This window comes from Crinia signifera, chromosome 11, assembly GCF_055691185.1.
Source record: "Crinia signifera chromosome 11, ASM5569118v1, whole genome shotgun sequence".
NCBI lineage: Eukaryota > Metazoa > Chordata > Amphibia > Anura > Myobatrachidae > Crinia > Crinia signifera.
Genome location: NC_139227.1, coordinates 45,973,417 through 45,996,803, shown reverse-complemented (window position 1 = coordinate 45,996,803; position 23,387 = coordinate 45,973,417). Strand labels below are relative to the sequence as shown.

The 23,387-nt window shown below is 46.0% G+C and overlaps 1 protein-coding gene across 2 annotated transcripts in view; it reads left to right on the top strand.

The window, feature by feature from the left end:
- Positions 1 to 18,142, top strand: part of GPATCH1 (G-patch domain containing 1) — a 29,115-nt gene extending 10,973 nt beyond the window's left edge. The window contains exons 6-20 of one of the 2 annotated variants that reach the window (XM_083164744.1): positions 255 to 313; positions 1,190 to 1,432; positions 1,623 to 1,770; positions 5,102 to 5,178; positions 5,874 to 6,084; positions 7,020 to 7,310; positions 8,432 to 8,610; positions 9,161 to 9,288; positions 10,112 to 10,233; positions 11,772 to 11,926; positions 12,356 to 12,551; positions 13,086 to 13,202; positions 13,866 to 13,990; positions 14,465 to 14,607; positions 15,063 to 18,142. In XM_083164744.1, coding sequence (XP_083020870.1) covers positions 255 to 313; positions 1,190 to 1,432; positions 1,623 to 1,770; positions 5,102 to 5,178; positions 5,874 to 6,084; positions 7,020 to 7,310; positions 8,432 to 8,610; positions 9,161 to 9,288; positions 10,112 to 10,233; positions 11,772 to 11,926; positions 12,356 to 12,551; positions 13,086 to 13,202; positions 13,866 to 13,990; positions 14,465 to 14,607; positions 15,063 to 15,090 — 2,222 coding nt within the window. In that variant the 3' untranslated portion in view covers positions 15,091 to 18,142. Of the gene's footprint in view, positions 1 to 254; positions 314 to 1,189; positions 1,433 to 1,622; positions 1,771 to 5,098; positions 5,179 to 5,873; positions 6,085 to 7,019; positions 7,311 to 8,431; positions 8,611 to 9,160; positions 9,289 to 10,111; positions 10,234 to 11,771; positions 11,927 to 12,355; positions 12,552 to 13,085; positions 13,203 to 13,865; positions 13,991 to 14,464; positions 14,608 to 15,062 lie in introns of both variants that reach the window. The other variant, XM_083164743.1, reaches the window with a different exon arrangement.
- Positions 18,143 to 23,387: the final 5,245 nt, after the last annotated feature.

Below are 23,387 nucleotides of genomic sequence, written 5' to 3'. Positions count from 1 at the left end.
CGGTTTGTCCAGTTTGCAGCAATATATTTACTGTGTTTATAGAATATTTGCTATTTCTACTGTATTACTGATAGTGGGTTAAAGGTGACTTGTATTTTCATGCTGAATTCTGGACTTTCCAATGCTCTATTTTCTGTTACCAGCTATTTTAGGCTGCGGCTGATTGTCTCTGTATTAAAACGCCATCCATATGGGGATAAAATTATATCTGGTTAAAATAATGACTTCTGTTCTTTCTCTTGATCTCGGGGAAGGTGGCAGTATGAAAGTGTATGGATGTGCGCAGCTCCCTGCTGGCTCGGAGGAATCGGAGGTAGGTGTAATGAGATTCTGCTGGGGGAGTGGCAGGCTTTATCTATGGACAGTTGCTTTATATATGGACAGATGCTTTATAACTGTAGTTGCTCCTCAGTCCGCTCTGTGGAAGAGCCTCGTTAGTGATAGTAGCTGCACATGGGTGGAGGTCTGCCTATGGGTAATTACAGGTGATTCTTTCCTTGTGGCCTGCTGAGTGCTAGCATGTAGGATAAGTGTTCCGTGGGTGTGTAGATGGAATTCCGTGTTCTATTCAGAGGTGATCAAATTCAGGGATCTGCCTGATCGCAGACGGATCTCTTGCACTTGCCCCGTACACACTGGCTGATAAATTCAGCGATATCGCTCATTTTAGCCCTTCTGAGTCATAGCTCTCTCAGTATATCGCCCGATGTGTATGCATCCACTGACGGCTGATACGCGCTCCGTCCTCTGTGCATGTACAGACGACAGAGTGGATCTCTAATGGCGGCCATGCAGAATGCAGCGTGGCCTCTGCTCACCCCCCCCCCTTCCCCCAGTTGGCATAGCTAAGTGTGCATGTACTTACCGATGCCGGCATCCACCGGGACCCCACTGCCACAGATATCGGCGGTGGGGACCGTACCCTGCAAGTTGACACTAATAGTGATGACTGGCGGATGGGATGGTGTATAGTAGCTTCCTTCTTTTGTACAAGTAGGTGAAGATCTATGATCCCTATTTGCCACATTCTGCCCTCTCTATGTTCCTACCACCCATCTACTGATGAATTCCGATATCGAGGGGTTGTTGTGAATCGGACAATTCCCCGTCATTCTGCTAGTCTTAAAGTAAAAATAATTACATAAAAAAAAACTGTTACCACCAACGTTCTGTGTGTATCTTATCCTAGGATGAAGAAGATGAGTATCTGCCTGAGAACGTGACGTTTGCACCCAAAGATGTGATCCCCGTAGACTTCTCCGTAAAGGACAATGTCCACGGTCTTGGCTACAGGGCACTGGATCCCCGCCAGGCATTGTTTGGCAGTACGGTCTCACACATTAATTTGTTTGGCGATGGCTCAGACAGGACAAGCAATCTACTTGGTGATGTACGACACAGCAAAGGGAGGAAGGTCGGGATCTCTGGCCAAGTAAGTGTACTCACGTTTATGAAGGACAATACCGTTGGTCTGTTTGCAGGTAACCTGTGCCTGTGTAGAAACACTCTTGGCCTACTGCATGCACTGCTGCTTATTAGTTGGGGTTATATGAGACCTCCTGCTGTTCTAGGAAGCTGCATGTTCCGATGAATGCTGAAAGTGACTTGTGTTTCCCCTGCAGGCTTTTGGTGTGGGAGCCATGGAGGACGAGGATGATGATATATATGGCACAGACTCCTTGTCTAAATATGATACAGTCCTGCGAGAGGAGGAGAGTGGAGACGGACTATTTGGATGGACGGCACCAAAAGAGTATAAGAACAAGAAAGGTGATTAATGAGGAAGTGTTGCAGGTGAAGAACAGGATGCTTACACTTTCTATAGAACAAATAGTGGATCCGACACTACAGGGAAGTCATCCAAAAAAAACTATTTTATTGTTACACTATCCCCGACAAACTTACAAAAACAAGCTACAACAGTCTGGCAGTGTAAAACACATTTGTTGCCTACAGTGCAAGCAGCCATTTTGTGTACCGAACCGGTTTCTGTGAAAATGCAGCCTGCCAATTCATCAGGGCCTGATTCACCAATGGGCGTAATGTCTGTTGTATGCTGTGGAACAAATGTGTTTATTTGTCACTGCAAAATTTCTGCCAGCCAGGCAGCATTTGTGGGCGGTGACAGGGAAGTGGCAACTTAAACACAGGTGCATCATAACCGTTCCGGGGGCAAGTTGCCCGGAACGGTTACTCTGGCATCTTACTGTTGTGGGACTGGTTTCAAGCAGCAGACCATTTATACCACAGGGTCACAACACTTTCTAATAGGTGGTTCTTGAAATGTGTATAGTCGCCTATATCAACCCCACAGTAGGGTAACTGAGGGACAGATGTATGAAGCAGTTATAACGGAGGAGAAGTGAAAAAGTGCCTGGTATTTTATCACCGGCCAATCAGATCCTGACTGGTAAGTTACAGGCTGGTTTAAAAAGGGTCAGTTAATAGCGGATTGTCCGGTGATAAAGTATCAGGCACTTTTTCACTTCCATTATCACTGCTTCATATATTTGCCCCATAATCTCTTCCTTACTGCTCAAGTGGGCGTTGCCAGTCTGGGTGCTCCCTGGTAGAAGTGTTCCCATAGTTGAACTTTCAGGCATAAAAACAACCGTTTCAGGGTTAATGTTCTCGCTGCGGGGGAGTCTTGTTTGGAAAGGATTTATAGTATATTAAGGTGGAGAGTGCAGCCATTGTCTCCCTATGTTCTAGCAGGACACTCATCAGTCACCAGGCCATTTCTCTCTCTCTGTTACCTTTACACACACTCAGATTGGTGTCTGCTATGTGCCAAGTGCTTGTGTCAACAGAGGCGTGCCCATTGTTGTGCTTATTTGCGAAGCTGTGGGTAGCAGTGCACGGAGTATTTGCTGTGTACCTGTGTTTGCATCTGCTCCCCATGTATGAGAATAACCATTGCCTGCACGACTCTCTCCCTGCCGCGCGGTGACGGCTAGTTGGACATATTGTCCGTTTAGAGCACGATTTAAAGCTGGAAATCTTTTCCCGCGGTGAGCGTAATTCATAGTGAACAGATAATGTGGTGCTAAGCCACACTCTAGGGCAGGCATTCCCAACCACGGTCCTCAAGGCACACCAACAGTGCAGGTGTTAGTGATATCCAGGCTTCAGCACAGATGGTTTAATCAGAATCCCTCAGGTACTAATTTAGTCACCTGTGCTCAAGCCTGGATATCACTAAACCTGCACTGTTGGTGTGCCTTGAGGACCGTGGTTGGGAATGCCTGCTCTAGGTTATAGAACAGCCACAGTTTACGCCAGGTGAGCGAGGTTATCCTCCGTAGTAAAGCAAGTAATGGACGGGGGGAAGAACATACATTGTTAAACTAATAGATATGTTTGACCGTGTTGTCAATGCTTATAACATGGGCGGACCATAGAGCGCTCATAAGTTTATACAAGGACTGAGGCCAGGGCTCTGTAGTGCGTGCTGTTACACACAGCACAAGAGGCCTTGGTCAAACTGAGAAACTGCCCCTGCCATTGGACTGGTGTGAGCGATGGTGATGTGTAAGGATGCACCAATCTGTATTACAGCGGGGGTCTCTGTCCTAGTACATTCAGCCAAACAGATGTACACAGGGGAAGGGGTTGTGCCACCGCCAATAGACACCCCTGCGTACCACTCAGCGTCAGACCCATAATGTATGGCATCAATTGTATAAGCCAAGAGCAAATTATTCTCAGTGTCCCATGCTGATAATGCAAATATTTAGTGCTGGATTTCATGTTCTATATACAGTATAAAGGTGATAACTTATGTATTATGCATTGCTTCTATCAGAGCACGTGGCTTGTTGGTTAAAGGTAGGGAGATGGAATGTGACCTTTTATTGTCATGGAAATACAGGGACTGATTCGGAGTTGGGAGGGAAGTTTCCAAACTTAAGGCCCCCAAACATTAGGCTGACTTGTCCAAAGGAGCAGTCGGACCTGATTGCCCCAGCAGCTGCAGGCGGAGGGAGCCGGGCTGGGGGACCCAGGAGCCGGCCAAACTGCATTAAAAAAAGGAGAAAAAACCCTTCCAAATGAATGGGAAGCCACTGATTGGCTGAGAGCCGCTTCTGTGCGTCCCTTGGCTGCAGCCTCTATTCACCCCGTGTACGCTGCCTCCCTGTGTTCACCCACCCAGCTCCTAGGTGCACATAAGATGTATCATATCTTATGTGCAGCCTGTCTGACCGCCCGACTTGATCCAATGCGCACAGGACCGCAGGTCCGCTCAGATGGGATGTCAAACACATGAGATTTGGTACAATTTAGCAGCCTGATCAGGTCAAATCAGACCAAATCTTACTAATGTATGGAGCCTTTAGTGTGTGAATAAAGCTGCCCAGCATGTGTGGGCTACATGCAGAACAGCCAGTAACTGAGCACCTGGGTAACGCCATGCTGCGCTGCAGGAGGCAAATGTAACATGTGCAGAGAGGTAGGTGTGGTCAGGGGGTTTCCTAGCTCAGAGCTACAATACAGTGCGAAAATACAGCTGCCCAGCATGTGTGGGCTACATGCAGAACAGCCAGTAACTGGGCACCCAGGTAACACCATGCTGCGCTACAGGGGGCAGATGTAACATGTGCAGAGACCTCTGTCCTCAAGGACCCCTATCGGTTTACTTTTTCCAGGTCACCTGTGGATGTGTAAAAACAGATGGTGATACACGGTGCTCCTGCCGGGAGACCTGGAAATCATGACCTGTGAGGGGTCCTGAGGACTGAGATTGAACCATTTGTATCTATAGTCTTGTGCCTCTAGTAACACAATCTGGATGAGGTCTTGTAAGTGAATAGACCCGCACACGCACCTGCAGCAGGTAATACAGGTATACAAAGTTCGGTAGAGTTTGACGATGGCGTACTGTGGGCACTACACTGCGGGTAGGATGTAAGCACAGCCATCTGATGGTTGGTATTTCAGTGTACATGGGTTCCAGGTGCTGGGGTAATAATGAGCCCATTTATTAGTCTTTGTTGATGGTTTCAGAGACTGCTGCACTGTGCTATCACTTTGTGTACTGTAATGTAATTTGGAGATCGCGTCACCTTTTGTCCTGGTAATAATTATATGGTCTTTTCAGCAGCTTCAAAAGAACTACAGTACATTGGTAAAATGCTGGACGGCTTTTCTATGGCAGCGGAATCCCCTCCATGTAAACAGGTAAATATGTGTGTAACTTGCCGATGTGTTGGGCCAAGCTGGAGTGTTTCTTAGTGGTTTTGAATTCATGTCATTCATTATGAGCCTGATTCAGAGTCGCATGTAACGCTGATATTCAGAGATGAGTGATTTACTTATGGTGATCCGTTTTATAGGAGTGTTATATAACTAGTTGCAAACTCTGGGGGACATGTATGAAGCCGTGAGAGTACAGAAATTGCCTGTGGCAACCAATCCGCTTTGAAGTAACATTTGCATCAAATGCACTCTATAAAATGAGGTGGCAACTGTGAACTGGGGGCGCACAATATGAGTGGGGTCTCCTCATCTACATCCCTACTCTAGGTAGCTTTGATAAAGAGTGGGTATCCAAACAGCTCCCTGACGCGTTTCGTTACTCTAGGTAGCTTTATTATAGCTACCTAGAGTAGCAAAACGTGTAAGTGAGCTGTTTGGATACCCACTCTTTATCAAAGCTACCTAGAGTAGGGAAACGCGTCAGAGAACTGTTTGGATACCCACTCTATATCTATATGTATAGATATCTATATCCTACTATATTTTGTAGGGTGGGATGCAATGGCCACATTCCTGAGCAGCAGTGATACGTTTTACCATTAAGCTAGGGGCTTCTTGCCAGTTGTGTTTTTTTTAATTAAATAAATAAATGATGACAGTTTCTTTAATGCCTCCAGATTTATCCACCCCCGGAGCTCCCGAGGGATTATCGCCCAGTTCACTACTTCAGGCCTGTACTGGCTGACAGCAGTCAGGGTTCTGCCACTTTGCAGGCCATGCTGGGCCGCTCACAGAAACCCCCGGCTGTACCTAATGAGCAGGCGCCCAGCAGACACCAGCTTAGTTCTTCCCAGAGAAGGGATCTGTTGGGAGAAGCAGCACTTCAAGGTGAGTAACCCGTAGCCTGGGCAAGCCATGGTCTTGTTATTAGTGTGACCCAATACTTGCTAGGCTGTCCGATTACTAAATGGGGAGTATTGCAGGTGTATCTGCAAGGGTGCACCCGATCTTCTCAAACTTTAGTCAAATCAGATAGTCGCCACCCAGACAGAGTGAAATCCTGCCCCGCACAAGTCTGTGAATGGCTTGTGAAAATGTGGCAGGCGGCTGCCAGCTGTAAATCCATTCACAACTCACTCACCTTCATGATTTACTTGTGTGCAGTCTGTGCCTAGCTCAACCCTTCCACAACTATGTTATAGAATCAGTCTGATCGGAGCAGGTGCTGACATCACGAACCCTCCCTGAATACGCCTGGGCAGGAAGCTGCCATAACATCTGGCAGCTTCCTGTCAATCAACTTACAAGTGGCTTGCGATGAGAGGACTCGCTTCATTTCGTCGCTGTTTGTCCTCGCGCATGCGTGCGACAATCCATACGCATGCGCAGTTATCCAAAAATGGGTCTCTGTGTGAATATCCACAGCAGCGTTTTAGATCTGATCTAGTGGTCGCCAGCATGGAAGCCATCTTTTCTACTTTTTAGGATGCCATGTCTAAACCCATTTGCTGCTGTGATGGTAAGAGGGAGGAGCTTCTCTATCTCTCATACTGGGAATGACAGACATGCACAGTGTAGATTGGTGGATTTTATCCAATGATGTTGGCTTATAAGTGTCTGCTTTAGATCACATCAGGGCACTTCTAAATGTGGGTGGTTCTTCAGCTGTCTGTAATGCTTGGAGGCGACCATTAACATTCTTGGGAAGCGGCAGTTTAAAATGTAAGGCAATGGCAGTTTAATATTCATATATGTTGCATTTATATTGGTTGCATTAAAGTATATTATAATATATACTATATAATTTTCTATTTATTTATTAGGACCTACGTCCGTGCTAGATCTTCTCTCCGATAAAGATCGAGATCGGATCAGAGACGTGAAGCAAACTCTGGAAGAAGAGAAGATTAAAGCGCAGAAACTTGCCCAGGAAGCTTTGAGGAACCGTTTCCAGGCGGCCTCTGCCGAGGAGACCCAAACCAGGCTTCAGAACGACCTGCTGGACCGCCAGCTGGTTCCGATGGATGCAGAAGAGTTCCGACCATTCGAGAAAAATCCGGAAAAACAAAAAAGATATGACAATTATATCCGAAACCTCCACAGGGGACAGAAAGGTAATACTGGTGGATTTCCGAACTGGAAATCCATCAGGTAACATGCAATTTGTTTTTAACATGTGGGACAATTACGTGGTCAATACTGACATTTGTACAATACATTAAGGCAGTGGTTCTCATACCGGGTGTTGTGGCACTCGGGATGCCTCAGGACATGCAGGGTGGCGCTAAGTTGGTGGTCGGTTCAAATTATGTGGACATACAGAAGCGACTCCTATCCCTCACCACATAACTGACCCCAAGGATGACCTATAAACATTATTTACTGAATTTTGTATTTCTTTCTGATTTTCTCAATAAGAAACATTTGGCCTAGGGGACAAACACTGTAATGTTCTAGGGCTCGGGATATTACAAAGTTTAAGAACTATCACATTAAGGCAAGGAAGAAAGGGATCTAGGTGTCACTATTTCAGGGGACTTAAAGGCAGGTAGGCAATGTAACAAAGCAATGAAGAAGGCAAGTCAGATGCTTGGTTGCATAGGGAGAGGTATCAGCAGTAGAAAGAAAGAAGTAATAATGCCACTGTATAGGTCATTGGTACGGCCTCATCTAGAGTATTGTGTTCAGTTCTGGAGGCCATATCTCCAGAAGGATATAAATACATTAGAGACTGTACAAAGAGGGGCAACTAAAATGGTGCATGGCCTACATCACAAAACGTACCAGGAAAGACAAAAATATCTTGATATGTATACTTTGGAGCAGAAAAGGGAAAGGGGGGACATGAGAGAAACTTATATATATCAAGGGCTTTAACAAGGTACAGGTGGGAGACATTCTTCACATGAAGAGTAGCAACAGAACACGAGGACATGCACTGAAACTAGAGGGAGGAAGATTCAGGGGAAATTTGAGGAAGAATTACTTCCCAGAAAGGGTAGTAGATAAGTGGAATAGCCTCCCATCAGAGGTGGTAGAATCAAATACAATAGAGCAATTTAAACATGCTTGGGATAGGCCTATTGATATCCTTACAAAGAAATAAGGATCAAATATGGTTTGCGGTAACATGTTTAGAAAAGGGCAGACTAGATGGGCCAAATGGTTCTGATCTGCCGTCAAATTCTATGTTTCTGTTAAGGTGTCAAGTTTACACTGATTTATAATTTTCTAGATGCTCTTGAGAATTGCGTAGACCCCAGCATGACGGAATGGGAATGTTCCCGGGAACGGGAGGAGTTCATGCGTTCCGCTATGTTGTACAAACCCTCCAACTCTTCTCTCTCCTCCCGGTTCATGCGGGGCAAACACGAAGATGATTCAGACAAAGTCGAAGTTCCGAGGGATGAAGAGGTACCCATTAATTTTGTGAATGATATAGGGACCCATTCACTACTAGCGGGTTTTTGACCTGGTGATTACACTTTCTTATTGCGCCAATAGAAAATGATCAATGTCATCATACACATGTAAGGGCAGGGTCCCTGCAATATGTAAGTCATGTTTATCGTATTATAAATCACTTTACGTTTAATTGTCAGGAGCCACTGCACTACTTCATATATGCTTTTCTGACTGCACAAGTAGGGAGTACTGGGGAGGGATCCTACAGATTGCTCTCCTGGTGCATTTTGTGATCTGTATGTTATAGATTACCATGGCTAATGCTGTCCTCAGATAGTGTTTGCTAAATCCAGCCACAAGGATGTCCCCGTATGCTTCTATGGGGGCGTTTTTGCCGAAATCCGAATACAGCTGATATCTGCTACAGTTCCGTGTAGGAACAGTTCTGTGTAGATACATTATTTGCAGAGGGAATACCCTGCAAATAATATTGATAAATAGGGCCCCTTAGTGGTGACAAATTGTTGATTGTTATCACAGCACTGTGTCTCCCCCGTAGGGCGATCTGGATGACAAGGCTGCAGCCGTGAAAATGAAAATGTTTGGAAAACTGACCAGAGATAAATTTGAGTGGCACCCTGACAAACTGCTGTGTAAAAGGTTTAACATCCCCGATCCTTACCCTGGGTAAGCTGCTGGGGGCTGGGCAGGCGCTGGTATGTTACCTCATCCGCCCAGTAGAGGGCATAATGCAGGCACATAAGCTGGATACAGTCTCATCTTTCCTGCTTTGCTACTAACTCAGAATCAGCCTCTATATGCTTAGGGGACTCCTGTGACTTCTCCTATCCCCCGCTATCACATGAGCAGGCTGCATTACTGGTGCTAGTTATGGAGGTGTGGGTTCTAAGCATGTTTCAAACAAAACTGGGATCACAAAGCTTTTTCGCTTATTCTTTTGATAGAATTTTTCCGCAGTCGGCCACAATTGCGGTTGCAATGCGCGCTCTAGAACGAAGTGCGTATATTCTCCCATATGCTGATTTGTATGGATGTCTGCAAATGCAGCACCCTGTACTCTTGGAAGCTGACTAAATTAGCTGCTGTGCTCACTGCGCAGGTAAAGCTTTTGGTATAACGCCTGTACTATTCAAGTATTCTGCCTTTCCCCCGCACTGAAAACTTGCAGCAAACACGCATTAACGCCATAGATTCTGTGTTAAGTTCCCGTAATCTATGGGTTGTCCCGTTGCATAGCGGCTAAACCCGACCAAACTAAAGGGGTGCCGTGATCAGTCCCAGTTTGTGGATTTCAGCATGTCACCCCCTACTAAACTTATGCGTTTATTTTCTGTTTTTGCATCTTTTTCTGCGGCTGTTTAAAGCACAGATTGCGGTACAGTAGATGAACCTCACATTGTAACATACAACAGCAGAAATCATTAATAATATGGTTTTGCCAATAGCCGCTCCTGCACCTTACCATACTAATACTAATTTTATGTTTCAGGTCAACTATTGTTGGGCTTCCAACAGTGAAACGGGACAAGTTTTCTGTGTTCAACTTCCTGACTGTTCCTGAGTCACAAAAACCTACAATTGCGGACTCGCCAAGACCGTCCTCTGACAAGAGTAAGTGTCTGCTATCCTGTCATTTATATCGCTGGTGAGAGGCGACTCTGGTACATATAGCCAAAATACGCCCCACTACATCTGGGCTAAATTGACTTCACCGAAAGCTACATGTATAGTCCGCTGTTCCAACCAAACTGTGAATATGCGCATCATTGCGTATCTCTGAGCAATTCAGAATCGCAGGTTTCTCTCCGTACATGTTTCTGGATGTTATCTACAACATTGCGAATTAATCCACAAAAAAAACTATGATGTAGCAATAATTCCTTCCTATTGTGCGGCGTGCGTTTGCCAGGGTAAGTGGCTTTTTCTGAGGGATCTCTTGGTGCCCTTTATGGAGTAGGGTGCAAGTGCTGATAAGGACCGTTGCAGACAGAAGACTATTATAATTTTTAAAGGGAAAGAAAAAAGTACTCTCCTTTGTTTAGGGGCACGCTTGTCAGAAAAAATAAATTTTGGTTATGATTGTAAGTTATAAAACGTAACTTTTAATTGGTAATTCTAAGAAAGGCTATAATATGAACAAAAGACACAGACAAACTACACATAACATAAATAGTGGTAAGGAACCACTTATAGGACTTAATAGAGTCCCTCCAGCGATTTATCGCTGGTATCAAGTATGTATATTGCCGCACTAATGGGCAAGTATTAGATATGTCCACAAATGTGGGTCACTTCAGTACAAAGGGTTACAGTGAAGTGAAAACACTGGTAGCGAAATGGTTAAAAAATATTAACAGGTTACATCCAATAAGTTGTATGGTGTGTGTCCAGTTCACAAATGTATAAACCATGCAGAATCAGCATATAGTTTGGTGAAAAATTGGACAGAGGACACAAACAGACTATACAAAAATTAAATAAGTGGTCAGAGCCACTAGTTGTACTTCAGTTGAGTCTCTCCAGTCATTTGTCTCTGGTATCTCAAATGTATATAGCCACAGGTGTGGGTTTTGCATAGGACACTGGTAGCAAGAGTAGGATGGATATGTAGTCATAGGTAACATCCAATAAATTTGTGTAGCTTATGTCCAGTTCACAAATATGTGATGCCTACAATAGATTGTATGGTGTGTGTCCAAGTCACAAATGTATGGTGATATACTGAAACAGTATTAATTTGTGTGACAAATTGGACACAGGACACAAATAGGCTACAAAAATTAGCTCTCAGTAGTCAAAAAAAAACCCTTATCTGGGCATCAATTGAATCCCAACCGTGAGTGGTCTATGAAATTACAAAAATATGTGACCACAGGTCAATAGAAAGAAGACTATTATAGACAGAAGACAATTATATAGCCGCTCATACAGCTGCGTTATCATATTGTCATTGCTCTTCCATCTTGCTGCAGCTTCGCCCTGAGTGTGATTTCTGCAGCTCCTCACATCCAGCCTATCACAGTTGTCCTAACTCAGATAGGAAAAGGCAGCATGTACTCTGTCTTATAGCCGGCCTGGAAATGGTGTCTGCATTTTGTGGCAGGATTTCCGTTCTCCAATACTGTATGTTGTGGTTTGATATATTTCAGAGCTTAAGAAATCGTCCCGGTGGGATGTGCCTGCTGCTGAGGAGAAGGACCCGCTCACTCAGTTTCTGAGTCAGGCTCGAAGTGACGTGAAGGAGGAACCTGACCCGCCAGAGAAGGATCGGCCGCCTCATGAGGGCGATGCTGTCCCAGCCCAGGTACTTCTCACAATCCTATCTTTAGTCACAGCTTCTGGTATGGCTACTGCCGTTGGCACAGTGACCGATTTTATGAGGCTGTCTAATTGTGTCTTGTCACATTAACTCCCTATTACCAGCACTGCTGGTAATAGGGAGATTTCCTGCTACTGGTTTGGCTGCATAAACATCATATGGCCAGTTGGGGGCAGTAATCAGATGCTAAGGCTGTAAAGCTACACAGGCAGATCTGGCCTCTAGGCCTGACCACTGAGCAGCTGCACATCTGTCTGATTAGGTAGTCTAGTACACCTGTGAGATGGACAGCTGTATGTCACAGTGCTGTATACACAGGCTCCCGTATATAGTCAGTGCAGGAATCAGTCACTTGTACTTACTGCCATATATCTGCAGATATAGTATTTATAGCTGTAACTAATTTATTTCTAGGTTCCCACAGAGCTGGAGCCAGAAGAGGAAGAAAAGAGGCCTCCGATAGACTTATTTAAAGCGATATTTGCAGATTCCTCCGATGATAAATCCTCCTCATCAGAAGAGGAAAGTGCTGATGAGGATGAAGGTCCTGCTTCAGGGACCGCCGCTGTAACTAGCCAGCAGGAGACGGCTGCCTCATCCATAGCACAAGGTGATTGGGGCACTGTGTGATCCAGAGACGCACCTCATACCTCGCACCTCTGCAGCTTGTTACTACAATAACTAAACCTATAATTAGGAATATAGACATTTGCCTTGTAAACAGGTCACGTCCACTCTATAGCGACTCGTAAAATGTCACATTATGCTCTGGGCCGCTGGATAGAAAACTATGGGCCAGATATACTAAGCCTTGGATGGAGATAAAGTTAAGATACCAGACAATCAGCTCCTAATTGTCATTTTTACACCGACAGCCTGTAACATGGAGCTGGTTGGTCGGTACTATACCTCTCCACATAATCTCAGTTCTAGAAATATCAGAGGAGATCTGTGAAGGAAATTAGTGGGTTACAGGTGCTAATATTACCCACCTGAGGATTCCTCCTGTGTTGCTTGTTGAGGGGATGGGACTGGAGGCTGGAAATATCCTCTTGGTGAAAGTATCTCTAGACCTGAGAACCGTACATACAGGAAGACCGCTATGTACTTATTCTTATAAACAGCATTTATTTTCTGCCCCCAGAACCTGCACCAGTGATAAATCCACATCTTCCCAGTGTTGTTCCCAAGGTGACTGAGAACCTCGAGGAGATGGACTCTGAGGCATTTGGTCCTAAGCTACCTCCAGCCCTTCCCTCTGGTAAGTCGCTCCTAATGAGCGCCGCGTCCGGTTACACCTCAAGTGGACAAAACTCAATTTATAAAATATTGTTTGTTTGTTTATTATATAGTCTATAATAAGTGGATATAGTAGTTGATGTAGCTGCTTCCAGAAGTGCTTGTTTGGGTGTGGGGATCGGGAGCATTTGTGCGCTACAGAATCTCGGCAGCACGTGCGAACGTCTTGGTAATTGGTGATAGGCCGCGGAGGAAGTAGCCAGACCTCACTAGTTGTTCAGTCACATACAGATCACGTGTTTTGGGGTTGACAGACTGATAGAATCCATTCATACTGAATTCAGTACCTTCCGACCGTCCCAATTTTTGTCAGGACAGTTACGAATTGAGGACTTTGTTCTACCATCAGTCAGGACTGTGTCCCATAGATAGGACTTGCCACTGATGCATACAGCAGTAAAGAGGTGATTACAGGAGAGAATGGGAAACCAAGCACTTCCCATATCCCTCTAATATCATGGCCATGCCCACTTTCCCAATCCCACAGTGTTGTCAGGTAGGTGCTGAATTATATTGAGTCATTTAAAGTAAATGTTATACTGGGTTTTCTATGTCAAAAGTCACTGACAAAAGCTTCTGTTATTAGTGACCTGTAATCCCTCATTATACCCCTGATTTATCGCAGGCGACTCCCGGGTGTCAGGTAGTTTTCCCTCAGCGAGCCTGGATGAGACCACTAAGAAACAGAAGCATAAGAAACATAAAGAAAAGCACAGAGGAAAGAAAGAGCATAAACATAAGAAGGAAAAGGTGAGATGCCTGGGAAGCGGCGTAATGAGGTGGCCCCAGCGTTGGGGATGGTCCTACCATGTTTAGGTGCTTGATTTTCTAAACCTGTGGCAATGGGTCTGATTGGAACACTTGAATACTATAAATAACGGTTGTGGCCAAATACCTGTAGTGTATGTATGTACCATATAGTGTACATACATACATACATACATACATACATACATACATACATACATACATACATACATTCATTATGTGGCAGGAATACCCTGTACCGTTTGTTTAAATAACTACTTTATAATAATTGTTTTAAACTGTCTATGTGTATCCTTTATAACGACTCCTTAATGATTATAGAGTAAATGCATGGGTATGTATGAACCATCCAGCGCTCCTCACCGCTTTGATCCCATGTATGTGACCTTCCGTTGCTGCGGACTTGGCGCAATATAATTCCATATCACTGATCTTTGTGTTCTTTCTCTAATACAGAAGAAAAAACACAAGAAGCAGAAACACAAAACTAAACACAAAAGTAAGAAACCAGACGTCAGCAGCGCGGAGTCTGATAGCAGCGCCAGTCACAGCGACACGGAGCAGGCCGCAGAGATAACACCAAGGGAACTCTTGAAGAGGTTGGTAACGATCTGCAAGGAAGCAGTTTAGTTGTGGTTTTTTTTTTTTTTTTAAATCAAAGTAGCATAAACAATGAAAATAATTAATCAATATATAATCTTGAGGTTATTTCCAGTTCTGTAAAATGAGCGGCCATCGCCTACGTTTGGCGGAGGCAGCCATTTTGTGAGCTGAACTAATAATGCCTGTCAGTTCGTTATGGAAGGCGGATTGCAGGACGGCGGAGGACATTGCTAACGACCCACGCCAGCGCACATTGCTTTCGATATAGTATGTACACACTAGAAGTCCTGTACCAACATATCGTTAACAATATTGTGTTATTGTGCATATCGTAAAACAAAACTAAAATCTAGTGTGCGCTCACAATTTAGTTCATAATAATATATTGGCTGGTTTATTATGGGTAAATGTTAGAAATGCATATTTGACATCAATTATAATTTCTTTACAGATTGAAAAATCTCCCAATTCCCCATTAACAGTGATGGGGAAACAGACCGCTAATCTGCCAAACCACGACCCCACGCGTTTAGCCTTCTCCCAAGACAAGATGATTAAAGTGCTGTAAATTTGTATATTGTAAGGAACTACATTTTATTACATTAATGATGCTGTGTAATACCTGACAGACAGGATGGGGGAGATGTATTAAAATAAAGGCTGCGGTCGTTGTTTGTGCGGACCCGCTATACCTCCGGATCATGGTGGAGCGGGTCCACTTGACAGCAGCATGTATTAATGTAGATGCTTGTTATGGCAAAGCTGCCAATCACGGATCTTGTGAACAGCACCCTGCCACTTTCGGCTCCTGATCGGTGTTGGCGATAGTACGGCACGGCACGGGCACCGTAGTGACTTCTCCCAGTGGCACCCCCAGGTCTATTGGAAACTAAAAAATCCCTGGCTGTTGGAGCGGGCTGCCCAGGACAGTGCTATGCGTATGGCCACGACACCTGCAGCTGTCAGAACGGTCCGTGGCACTGACCACTCATACATTACCTGTAGATAAAGATGTGTGTGTGTGTGTGGGTGGGGGGGGCTGGCCATTTACCAGGTATCTCCTACGTAATACATGGGGGAGAAGAGGTATTCGCAGACACAGCATTCTTATCAAAGAGAGAGTGCTCATGTTCCCCCATAGTATAATCATATGGCGGCTGTATGCTATGCACAGTGGCTGCATTCGTTGTGTCCCAAGAGATACATCTACATACCTCTTAACCCTGACCCTTCCCCTCTCCTATCCCAACCTTACCCCTGCCCTTTTCCCACTTCTCATACTAACATGCCCCTACCCATGTCTTCCTACCTAACCTCATACCTGCCCATTTGCCTCTCTTCCTACCTTAACCTTACCCCTGCTACATCCCCACTTCATCTACTCCCAACTTACCCCTTCCCCTCTCCTCCTACCTCTAACGTACACCTGCCCCTCCTATCCCCTACCTTATACCTGTCCCTTCCCCTTTCTTTCTACCTCTCCCCTACCCTACCCCTGCCTTACCCCTCTCTATGGGTTATTTAAGATTGAAATGGGAATTCCATAGAAGGTTGGGTTTTTCATTTTATGTCTTATTTATTTAAATCAACTGATAATGAGCATGTGATCCTGTAATTTAGCTCCTGCACCACCCCGGCCTTTGCTACTTCTGCAATTTCCGCCTGCCAGGTTTACTGACTGCTTTACTTCTGCTGATACATTTGTAGACCACCATGTATAGAGTCAGAGACGGCTGTTGAAAAACAAGTCCCAGCGTTCTCTACCACAGTTTTGCATTCCCTAATAGCAAAACTGTGGCAGGGCATGCTGGTATTTGTAGTTTTACAACAGCTGGAGAACCATAGGTTAGCCAGGTCTGGTTAACACCATCAATGTTTATGACTGCCCTGGGTCACAGCCGGTCATTGGATGTTCTGCAATATATCAGCTCATCTGGTTGTTGACACATTGGGATGATAATTTGTAAGTGTGTATGCATTGTCAGGTCGATGGATCAGCTGAAAAGCTCGATCCGTCAGCCAGACAATTACCTAGCTTTAACGGGGGAAGGGCTACCTGCATGCAGTGACTGGTAGAGAACTACAACTCCCATCAGCCATTCCAGTAGGAGCGTTAACCAGTCTGTCTCTCCCCTCCGACATCATCAAGCTTCCTATTGTCTGTTTGGATCATCTGTGGATTCCTGCTAGGGATGGACATTTAAGAAAAAAATGTGTGTGACTTGACCTCACGGGTGAGACTGGACCGGGGCCGCTTGGTGGCGGTGGCTTAAACCATGCTGCTGCTTTACAACAGGATGGTCAATCCTGTACAATAGAGCATGAAAACCAAGAAAATAAGCAGCGCTAAAACAATTATGTACCTTATCCATTCTCCCTCCGGATGACCATCTGGAGATCCAATTTACCATCCATGGGCCCTTAAAAATGGACTCTACAGGACACTTCACACTCTATGGTGGCTATGAAATTGTGATTTATTCATTTTATCTGTTTTATTTCTTCATGCAGGCTATCTAGTCATTTTAGTTTACTTAATACATTTCGCTGTAATAGATTAACCAGACTTTAATTGTTTTAGCGCTGCTTATTTTCTTGTTTTTAGGGATGGACATTGAAGGTCTCCATCATGATGCCATAGATGCTTATCATCCGTGTCATTAAACCATAGATGGCAAACCATTGATAGGCATCCCTGCTGTGGGCCACAGTAGGCAGCGAGCCAATCAGAAAAGGGGGTGGGCTAAATGGTGCAACAGGGGCAGGATACGAGTGATGCCCCTGAGCAGGGGAAGGGTAAAACCACTGCTGGGTTTTCACTGCAGTGGTCTGGACTGGTGAATGCTGAGCGCTAATCTAAGGAGGAGTTGCTAACAATCGATGGCCAATGCCCCACCAGAGAGATCTTGCATTCTCTACCTCATCTGGAAGCACATTCGGCATATTATAAAAATAAAAATTATGTCACTGGCCACACCCACACATTAGCCACGCCCATACATTGGCCACACCCGCCTATTTGTCCTTACTGCATATGATGGTCCTGCTGACCAGACTGGCTTATGAATACATCTCACAGAATGTCACCCGTTGCTATGAATTTGCTTGGTACTGCCGCCTGCGACATGTGTTACATATACCTGTAGATTGTCCTAAAACTATAAATAAATGATACTGAAGAAGCTACCTCTTTACTTTTAAAGGGTACTGTCACCTTTTATTAATATTGGTAATAAATATTATATTTGTCCAAAAAATGTCATCTTGTGTTATTATTCCTTAAAAATAGAAAGGTTCTTGTCCGAGTGCGTTCTAACACTGCATACACACTGGGCTAATGCGATGTAGCACTGTATGGTGATGCAGCAGCAGGCGTCTATTACCACAGCCCCTATACCTGTACCCTACTATACACATCACAGGGGCCTGAGTCAGATGTGGCTGGGGCTGTATCCTTCCTTGGTAGCAGCAGTGACAGCACTGTATGGTGATGCAGCAGCAGGCGTCTATTACACACAGCCCCTATACCTGTACCCTACTATACACATCACAGGGGCCTGAGTCAGATGTGGCTGGGGCTGTATCCTTCCTTGGTAGCAGCAGTGATAGCGCTGTATGATGATGCAGCAGGAGGCATCTATTACACACAGCCCCTATACCTGTACCCTACTATACACATCACAGGCCTGAGTCAGATGTGGCTGGTGCTGTATCCTTCCTTGGTAGCAGCAGTGATAGCGCTGTATGGTGTGTCTGAGAGTCTGTCTCTCCCCTCCGACATCATCAAGCTTCCTATTGTCTGTTTGGATCATCTGTGGATTCCTGCTAGGGATGGACATTTAAGAAAAAAATGTGTGTGACTTGACCTCACGGGTGAGACTGGACCGGGGCCGCTTGGTGGCGGTGGCTTAAACCATGCTGCTGCTTTACAACAGGATGGTCAATCCTGTACAATAGAGCATGAAAACCAAGAAAATAAGCAGCGCTAAAACAATTATGTACCTTATCCATTCTCCCTCCGGATGACCATCTGGAGATCCAATTTACCATCCATGGGCCCTTAAAAATGGACTCTACAGGACACTTCACACTCTATGGTGGCTATGAAATTGTGATTTATTCATTTTATCTGTTTTATTTCTTCATGCAGGCTATCTAGTCATTTTAGTTTACTTAATACATTTCGCTGTAATAGATTAACCAGACTTTAATTGTTTTAGCGCTGCTTATTTTCTTGTTTTTAGGGATGGACATTGAAGGTCTCCATCATGATGCCATAGATGTTTATCATCCGTGTCATTAAACCATAGATGGCAAACCATTGATAGGCATCCCTGCTGTGGGCCACAGTAGGCAGCGAGCCAATCAGAAAAGGGGGTGGGCTAAATGGTGCAACAGGGGCAGGATACGAGTGATGCCCCTGAGCAGGGGAAGGGTAAAACCACTGCTGGGTTTTCACTGCAGTGGTCTGGACTGGTGAATGCTGAGCGCTAATCTAAGGAGGAGTTGCTAACAATCGATGGCCAATGCCCCACCAGAGAGATCTTGCATTCTCTACCTCATCTGGAAGCACATTCGGCATATTATAAAAATAAAAATTATGTCACTGGCCACACCCACACATTAGCCACGCCCATACATTGGCCACACCCGCCTATTTGTCCTTACTGCATATGATGGTCCTGCTGACCAGACTGGCTTATGAATACATCTCACAGAATGTCACCCGTTGCTATGAATTTGCTTGGTACTGCCGCCTGCGACATGTGTTACATATACCTGTAGATTGTCCTAAAACTATAAATAAATGATACTGAAGAAGCTACCTCTTTACTTTTAAAGGGTACTGTCACCTTTTATTAATATTGGTAATAAATATTATATTTGTCCAAAAAATGTCATCTTGTGTTATTATTCCTTAAAAATAGAAAGGTTCTTGTCCGAGTGCGTTCTAACACTGCATACACACTGGGCTAATGCGATGTAGCACTGTATGGTGATGCAGCAGCAGGCGTCTATTACCACAGCCCCTATACCTGTACCCTACTATACACATCACAGGGGCCTGAGTCAGATGTGGCTGGGGCTGTATCCTTCCTTGGTAGCAGCAGTGACAGCACTGTATGGTGATGCAGCAGCAGGCGTCTATTACACACAGCCCCTATACCTGTACCCTACTATACACATCACAGGGGCCTGAGTCAGATGTGGCTGGGGCTGTATCCTTCCTTGGTAGCAGCAGTGATAGCGCTGTATGATGATGCAGCAGGAGGCATCTATTACACACAGCCCCTATACCTGTACCCTACTATACACATCACAGGCCTGAGTCAGATGTGGCTGGTGCTGTATCCTTCCTTGGTAGCAGCAGTGATAGCGCTGTATGGTGATGCAGCAGGAGGCGTTTATTACACGTAGCCCCTATACCTGTACCCTACTATACACATCACAGGTGCCTGAGTCAGATGTGGCTGGGGCTGTATCCTTCCTTGGTAGCAGCAGTGATAGCGGTGTATGGTGATGCAGCAGGAGGCATCTATTACACACAGCACCTATACCTGTACCCTGCTATACACATCACAGGGTCCTGAGTCACATGTGACTGGGGCTGTATCCTTCCTTGTTAGCAGCAGTGATAGCGCTGTATGGTGATGCAGCAGGAGGCGTCTATTACACACAGATCCCTATACCTGTACCCTACTATACACATCACAGTGGCCTGAGTCAGATGTGGCTGGGGCTGTATCCTTCCTTGGTAGCAGCAGTGACAGCGCTGTATGGTGATGCAGCAGCAGGCGTCTATTACACACAGCTCCCTATACCTGTACCCTACTATACACATCACTGGGCCTGAGTCACATGTGGCTGGGGCTGTATCCTTCCTTGGTAGCAGCAGTGATAGCGCTGTATGGTGATGCAGCAGGAGGCATCTATTACACACAGATCCCTATACCTGTACCCTGCTATACACATCACAGGTGCCTGAGTCAGATGTGGCTGGGGCTGTATCCTTCCTTGGTAGCAGCAGCGATAAGCGCTGTATGATGATGCAGCAGGAGGCATCCATTACACACAGCCCCTATACCTGTACCCTACTATACACATCACAGGTGCCTGAGTCAGATGTGGCTGGGGCTGTAACCTTCCTTGGTAGCAGCAGTGATAGCGCTGTATGGTGATGCAGCAGGAGGCGTCTATTACACACAGATCCCTATACCTGTACCCTACTATACACATCACTGGGCCTGAGTCACATGTGGCTGGAGCTGTATCCTTCCTTGGTAGCAGCAGTGACAGCGCTGTATGGTGATGCAGCAGGAGGCATCTATTACACACAGCCCCTATACCTGTACCCTGCTATACACATCACAGGTGCCTGAGTCAGATGTGGCTGGGGCTGTGTCCTTCCTTGGTAGCAGCAGTGGTAGCGCTGTATGGTAATGCAGCAGGAGGCGTCTATTACACACAGCTCCTATACCTGTATCCTACTATACACATCACAGAGGCCTGAGTCAGATGTGGCTGGGGCTGTATCCTTCCTTGGTAGCAGCAGTGACAGCGCTGTATGGTGATGCAGCAGGAGGCATCTATTACACACAGCCCCTATACCTGTACCCTGCTATACACATCACAGGGGCCTGAGTCAGATGTGGCTGGGGCTGTATCCTTCCTTGGTAGTAGCAGTGATAGCGCTGTATGGTGATGCAGCAGGAGGCATCTATTACACACAGCCCCTATACCTGTACCCTACTATACACATCACAGAGGCCTGAGTCAGATGTGGCTGGGGCTTTATCCTTCCTTGATAGCAGCAGTGACAGCACTGTATGGTGATGCAGCAGGAGGCGTCTATTACACCCAGATCCCTATACCTGTACCCTACTATACACATCACAGAGGCCTGAGTCAGATGTGGCTGGGGATGTATCCTTCCTTGGTAGCAGCAGTGACAGCGCTGTATGGTGATGCAGCAGGCGTCTATTACACACAGCTCCCTATACCTGTACCCTACTATACACATCACTGGGCCTGAGTCACATGTGGCTGGGGCTGTATCCTTCCTTGGTAGCAGCAGTGATAGCGCTGTATGGTGATGCAGCAGGAGGCATCTATTACACACAGATCCCTATACCTGTACCCTGCTATACACATCACAGGTGCCTGAGTCAGATGTGGCTGGGGCTGTATCCTTCCTTGGTAGCAGCAGCGATAAGCGCTGTATGATGATGCAGCAGGAGGCATCCATTACACACAGCCCCTATACCTGTACCCTACTATACACATCACAGGTGCCTGAGTCAGATGTGGCTGGGGCTGTAACCTTCCTTGGTAGCAGCAGTGATAGCGCTGTATGGTGATGCAGCAGGAGGCGTCTATTACACACAGATCCCTATACCTGTACCCTACTATACACATCACTGGGCCTGAGTCACATGTGGCTGGAGCTGTATCCTTCCTTGGTAGCAGCAGTGACAGCGCTGTATGGTGATGCAGCAGGAGGCATCTATTACACACAGCCCCTATACCTGTACCCTGCTATACACATCACAGGTGCCTGAGTCAGATGTGGCTGGGGCTGTGTCCTTCCTTGGTAGCAGCAGTGGTAGCGCTGTATGGTAATGCAGCAGGAGGCGTCTATTACACACAGCTCCTATACCTGTATCCTACTATACACATCACAGAGGCCTGAGTCAGATGTGGCTGGGGCTGTATCCTTCCTTGGTAGCAGCAGTGACAGCGCTGTATGGTGATGCAGCAGGAGGCATCTATTACACACAGCCCCTATACCTGTACCCTGCTATACACATCACAGGGGCCTGAGTCAGATGTGGCTGGGGCTGTATCCTTCCTTGGTAGTAGCAGTGATAGCGCTGTATGGTGATGCAGCAGGAGGCATCTATTACACACAGCCCCTATACCTGTACCCTACTATACACATCACAGAGGCCTGAGTCAGATGTGGCTGGGGCTTTATCCTTCCTTGATAGCAGCAGTGACAGCACTGTATGGTGATGCAGCAGGAGGCGTCTATTACACCCAGATCCCTATACCTGTACCCTACTATACACATCACAGAGGCCTGAGTCAGATGTGGCTGGGGCTGTATCCTTCCTTGGTAGTAGCAGTGATAGCGCTGTATGGTGATGCAGCAGGAGGCATCTATTACACACAGCCCCTATACCTGTACCCTACTATACACATCACTGGGCCTGAGTCACATGTGGCTGGGGCTGTATCCTTCCTTGGTAGCAGCAGTGACAGCGCTGTATGGTGATGCAGTAGGAGGCATCTATTACACACAGCCCCTATACCTGTACCCTGCTATACACATCACAGGGGCCTGAGTCAGATGTGGCTGGGGCTGTATCCTTCCTTGGTAGCAGCAGTGATAGCGCTGTATGATGATGCAGCAGGAGGCATCTATTACACACAGATCCCTATACCTGTACACTGCTATACACATCACAGGTGCCTGAGTCAGATGTGGCTGGGGCTGTATCCTTCCTTGTTAGCAGCAGTGACAGCACTGTATGGTGATGCAGCAGGAGGCATCTATTACACACAGCCCCTATACCTGTACCCTACTATACACATCACAGAGGCCTGAGTCAGATGTGGCTGGGGCTGTATCCTTCCTTGGTAGCAGCAGTGATAGCGGTGTATGGTGATGCATACCCTCCAACATCTGAGGGGAAGAAATCGGTACACAATCATAAAGGGGGCGTGACCACTGGGAAAGGAGGCGTGGCCGAGCCCCCTTTCCAATAATTTCAAT